We start from the raw sequence: 6,000 nt of genomic DNA on the forward strand, positions 1-6,000 counted from the left end.
ATAGAGGTGTTATGGTAATATTAAAGGTATTATTTTAATACAGTTTTAGTGACATCTGTCAAGTGTGAGATCGCAGAGAAGAAAAGTAACATCCATTGTTATGATGATTAATGTTGCAATAATTACGTAACACAATATGGCAAGTTCAAGTCCTGTTTCAGTTTCCTGGTTTCATGAAAATGCTTTACATACTGGCTTGGTTTGCATGTCACATTAAATCTTCATTACAACAGAACTGCAGTTTAATGTGAACCACTGTTGAAATCGAGGCGGTTTCACTCCTTCTCTGCTGATAAAAGATCAGGTTCACTAATCTATATTTCTTTAGCAAATGTACAAAGCTCAAGGTACGTACTAAACATAGCAATGATCCATTTAGGAATTAGAAACACAACCAGTCCAATCCTATGTGTGGCTATTCAGAAGTATATCCCACTAAATTCAATGGGACTTACTCCCAGGGAAGTACATACAGGATTGCAGTCAAATTCAAACATCAATAGATTTAAGTTTCCCTTACTCAATTCCCAATTCTTCAAGATCTGATTCAGTGAGTTCAAAGAAAGTTGAACCAGCAATTTCTTCTTCTGAGGAATTAAGGAGACAACAGTTAGCTTATTTCGTTACTCTTAACATTTATGTTCTTGATAATTCAAAATTCTCTGGGCAGATGACAAATGAAAATCACTAGAAAAATGAGAAACGTTAAGAAACTATGTTATTCTGAATTCTTGGATCCAGAGAAGTCTTTTATGAGTGGAAAGACAACTTAGAATGTAGCACCATTGAATTTTCCTGTTTTCCCTATCCAGCTGCAGCCCACTGTGCATCACACCCTGTACCAATTACAAGGTGGACTTGCCTTCATGGGAAGTTTTTAAGCAGAGGTTGGATGGCCATCTGTCATGGATGCTTTAATTAAGTTTCCTGCATTGCAGGAATATGTGGCTCTGATGTTATTTCCTTATTCTTTGAGAACATTACAAGGAGAGACAGAACATATCAATGCTGGTTAATGCACAAAGGATCCTGTACTGCCAATGGGCAGCTAAAGATGGGTCATTAAGGGAGCAAAGCAGAGCAGGGGCAGCATATAAGGTAAATTGAATAAATAACTACAACCCAAGTTAAAAGAAAAAGGGGATTTAAGGCAGCAACCCTAAACACGCTTAGACCTTACTCCCGAGTAGACTGTGCTGCAGAAGACTCCTAAGACACAGCTCTTTTCAAATGTGGGGGTTTGGGGGGGGGTTATTGAGTTGCCGTTTTTATTTTTATTACGTATTTTGCGGCTTTATATCTTGATTTTATTTTGTGAACTGCTCTGAGTATAGAGTGGTATATAAATTCAATTAACAACAATAAAACAACAACAACAACCCTATGACCATTGACTTGACAAGCCATCCTGCCACGGCTAGCCAACCCCAGCCTCAGGCGACGGAGCCCGTTATGCCCCGGCTCTGCAATCCGCTTCATAATCTCCTCTCCTCACGGGGTCAGGAAGCGGGAACCGCTCGAGAGGAAACAGCAGCAGCAGCAGCAGCAGCAGCGTCGCCTCAGTCAGGCTACGACGAAGAGGAGGACGACGGCGGCGGCTTGAAAGATGACTACAGTCTTCCCGGCGCAACGAGGCTGCGCAGGCGAAGCGGCTCTCCGGTCCCGCTCGTCCCGCCCCCCGCTTACCTCGGAAGCAGCGCAGCAACGCCGGGTCTTTGAAGCCGCTGCTTCGCAGGAATTCGCACACCTGCTCGATGCCCCAGTCCCGCGGGTGACTCCCGCAGGGATCCGGGGCGCGGCAGACCGAGACGCGCTTTTCCGGCGTGTGGAAGCTGTCGCCCGGGCTGGCAGGCCGGGGCCCCTCGAAGGCTGCTTCCCCGTTACCGCTCGACATCGCCCTCGGCTTCCAGGGACGGACCCCGGGAGCGAATGAGCGACCCAGCTTTGCCTTATATAGGAGGAAACCCGCCAGGGCCGGGAATCACGTGATGGCAGTCCTCCAGTCAAGGTGGCTTGTGCGGCATGCGGCTTCTGTGCCAATGCTGGGTGGTTCTGTGTTGTTGTTTTTTGGAGGGAGGGAGGAAGCTTGAATAGGCACAGAGAAGGGAAGGCCACAGAGCTTTTTCTCCACCTCTCCACCTTCTCCCCTTATCACACTTTTCAGATGGCTTATTTCCCCAGAAGTTGAGAGGAGGAAGGACCAAAGAAATGTAGCTGCTATGGAGAGAGATAAACAGGCCTTCAGTAACCCCTTCTCCCAAGATGAGGGGTGTGTGAGCTAGTTAATTCTGGCAGAACAGCTTACTCTCTGATCTTAACCCCTTCATGCATTAACTAGACCTAAAAATGCTGGTTATATAAGGACCTGGGCAAGTGGTTTACTGAGGCCCCAAAGGATGTAATGCAGAGTTCTTTGTTGCCACTTTCATAACGCGAAATTTACGTAACCAGAGCATAGCTGTCAATGTTTCCCTTTTTTAAAGGGAAATTCCCTTATTCCGAATAGGATTACTCACAAGAAAAGGGAAAAGTTGACAGCTATGAACCAGAGGGTTTCGTAACATGATGTACTACTGTAATTCTCTTTCTCCTCATTGTACCCTACAGTAGTTCACAACTGGGTCATACATATTGCTGGCATTGCACTCTTGTTCAGCTTCAGAACACCCGATGTTTCCTTTTGAATCCCATATATTTAAAAATACCAATTTCCATTGATGCAAAAATACATTTGGAGATCTTCAACTTTGGAAACATTTTTACAAATCTGTCTAATGGAACAAGTTAAAGCAGCCTTTTAAAAACATAAAAAGATCACTGCTGGATCAGGACAAAGGTGGCTCTAATCCAGCATCCTATTTTCATAGTTGACAACCAGATTCCCAGGGTTCAAAAGCAGTTTTCTATCAGTTGTTTAAAGAAGGGAGGGAACAGTAATAAAGACTGGATACACCTAAATTCTTGGGTTCTAGCCATAACATAGCTGAGTCTGTATGGACATGTACACCAGACAATTTTGTTCAGATTTTCAGGAAAATGAAATGTAGGGAAAACAATTGTCCAGGAGAAATGAAACAGATATTAAATACCTGAATTACTTGAAGGATTAAACTTCCATTCAGTGTTTAGTCATCAAAGTTGGGAGGGATAAATTCCCTCCATCCAGCCCCATGATTTACCGTACTTGATTACTGCCTATCTTACAGATTTAATGAGCTCCAAAAAGCAGAACCACACCTGAAAGAAGTGCAGCTGCAATTCCAAAATATTTCCAACATAAATAAATAAAAAGACTGAGGCAATGGATCTGAGGCAAGAGGTGGAGCCAGGGTGGGGGGAGGTTTAAAGTTTGGGAACAACTTTGGTGGATTGACTGGTATGGCCATACAGATGGATGGGTCAAAGTAATATATTCAGGAGCCTTGACAAGAGACACTGCAAGTAGATTGCAATGTAAATAATTTGGAATCAAATGTACTGCTATCTGTTTTGGGGGACAGAGTCTGTGGGTGCAACTTACCCATAAATTCTGGAATTAGTAAAAATTAGAAATAATCAAGCCTTGATTAAACTGTGCCAAACACAAAAAAACCTGCTGGATTTGGTTTAGGAGCCAGGCCAGCTCAGCAGAGCTAGCTGGATGGGGGCCATTGGAAGAACAATAGCTGATGATGGCCAGACATTGACCCATCAAGGAAGCCATCAAGAGAGTGAATATGTACCAGACAAGGAGGGTTGCAGCCCCTCATCTAGCTATGGGCAGAAACCAAAGGGGTTTAGGATTCAGGATGGGTGACATAGGCTGGGGGGGGGGACAACAGATTCCCCCCCACTGGGTTAGCAGTGATGGGCAGCGGGGCAAGGGGGCAGAGCACCATGTGGGATAGTTGGGACAAGCAGTAACAAAGACACAAAACATGGCTTATTTCTCTTGCAGACCCAAGCCTGCTGCTCCTATGAGAAAAGCAAGCGACCCTCTTGGGGTGTGATGGTGGGATTTTCCTTTATCCAAGTTCAGGTTCATAAAGACACCGACTTCCGGGTTAGCGCCAACGTCTAATGGCGGATTCCCTCCGAGCTCCGGAGGGAATCGGCTCAATAGGGATTGGGTTCTGCCGCGCTGGCGACGCGGGGACCCTTAGAAACCACAGGCGCAGAAGCCTGTGGACTTGGTGACTCAGCGGGCACCATTTACGCCCCCGACCTGCGAAGGAGCCTTTTTAAAGGCTTCGGAACGGGGGACGGGGAGCGGCGTGGTGCTGAGAGTCCTCTGCTTCCCCTGCTGAGTGAAGCCGCATGCCATGGACAGAGAGCGCTGACTTTTTCCTGAGAACATTCGGACTAAAAAGCAACAACCCGTGAGTAATACAGAAATTGGACTTAAAAAGGAAATTTTTTCTTTGAATTTGGTACAACCGGGGAAGATACAAAAAGGAAGTCCGTCTCCCCGCCTTGTAGACAACTTAAAGCAAGGACTAAATAACTAAGGTCGAGAGAATATCTTTTATTGTAATTGAACAAAGTTATTAATTTCACGATTGGACAGTATAAGTAATTTTGCTGGAGGATAAGAGTGGATTTTGAGAGCTGCGTAACCCCCCGGGACCCGGGAGTGATCAGCGAGAGAGCCTGTTGGAAAGATACCGAAGACTTTGACAGCTGTCAAAATTAGCTGTCAAAGTTGGGAAATACAAAGCAACATTGTTTTTGCTGCCTTTGCCAGTTGGATTTGCTACATTTTGGTTATAAACTGTCGAAAAATAAGCTATTTTGATTTTGGGACTGGAACTAGAAGAATAGTAAATATCCACAATCCCTCTAGAGGGGGTTTTGGGACACTGCAAGAATGGCTGGAAGTGGAAAAATACTCACTGAGTTGAACAAGACTTTTTATCTCTTGGGAAAGCTTCAAGAACAAAGTAATATTTTGGCTACAGGGGTCATGGGACTGAATAAAACAGTAAACAACTTTACTGAAAATGGAAGGGACTTGACTCAAGTCTTTGTCTTTGAACCAAAAGCCCCTGCAGCGGAAACAAAAGACTTTGCAGCTGAGCAGGGAAAGAAATTTGACAAATTTGAGAAAGTGGAACAAGTGGAAGAGAAACATGAGGATCTGGAGGGAAAGGAAGGAGTCATAATGTTGCAGAAGGCTAAGGAAGGCCAGAGGCCTGGCAGGAAGGTCATAAAGGAAAATAAGAATTGGATGATCAAGATTTGGCTTGAATTGGAGAATGAAGAATGGAGAGACCTACCTAGATGGAGACCTGAAGACTTATGGATTACAAATTTGATCAAGATGGAAGTTCGAGCGTTTGGGACATTTAAATTTATGAATTCTTTCAAACATGGAGGTCTGGCCGGAAGAAATATGGACTTTTTTGGGATTGCGCTCCTCCGAGATTCGGGGTCTAATATAAAGGACTATTCAAAGAATTGGCAAAGAGGAACTGAGAGAGACTTAAAAGCCTCCGATGTGAGATCGCCAGGCTGATAGCAGATGGACTGATGGACATTGGTTTGGGGATCGAAACCGGGAAAGGGAGGGTGGGGTTTGATGAATCCAAAGGTTGTATAAATATTTTTTTCTGATATTTCTTATTGTGTATTCTTGGTTTGGTATTAGTATAAAATTGGGAAATTCGTGGAAGGGAATTTGGGTCGACCTTGGAAAAAGGGTTTAAGTAGAAGGACTGATGTAAATAAGCTAAAATCTGTTACTAAAAGGATTTAAATATAACAATGAAATAAGGTAAAAATTGGGGATAAGAACTTGTTGAACTAACATTTGGAATTGGAATACAAGAAGGGGAGGTGAGGGGAAGTCGTGGGAAGTAAGGTATAAGAAAATAAAGACTGAAAGTATATTTGTTTTGTGTGTTTTTTCTGTCTTTTTGTTACACTTGTCTTATTTGAAACTTCAATAAATATTATGTTTTTTTTTAAAAAAAGACACCACAGTCACTGCTGTGCCTCATTGTCCAAGAGGAAACATAAGCC

At 43.7% G+C, this 6,000-nt stretch overlaps 1 protein-coding gene across 2 annotated transcripts in view; it reads right to left on the reverse strand.

Annotated features, from left to right (window-relative positions):
- Positions 1-2,106, reverse strand: part of LOC310848043 (deoxynucleoside triphosphate triphosphohydrolase SAMHD1-like) — a 36,344-nt gene extending 34,238 nt beyond the window's left edge. Inside the window, exons 1-2 of one of the 2 annotated variants that reach the window (XM_083746547.1) lie at positions 1,687-2,106; positions 521-587 (exon numbers count right to left, since the gene is read on the reverse strand). In XM_083746547.1, the coding sequence (XP_083602673.1) occupies positions 521-587; positions 1,687-1,894 (275 nt within the window). In that variant the 5' untranslated portion in view covers positions 1,895-2,106. The remainder of the gene's footprint in view (positions 1-520; positions 588-1,686) is intronic. The other variant, XM_083746548.1, reaches the window with a different exon arrangement.
- Positions 2,107-6,000: the final 3,894 nt, after the last annotated feature.

This window comes from Podarcis gaigeae (genome assembly GCF_964106915.1).
Source record: "Podarcis gaigeae genome assembly, chromosome: 6".
Classification (NCBI taxonomy): Eukaryota; Metazoa; Chordata; class Lepidosauria; order Squamata; family Lacertidae; genus Podarcis; species Podarcis gaigeae.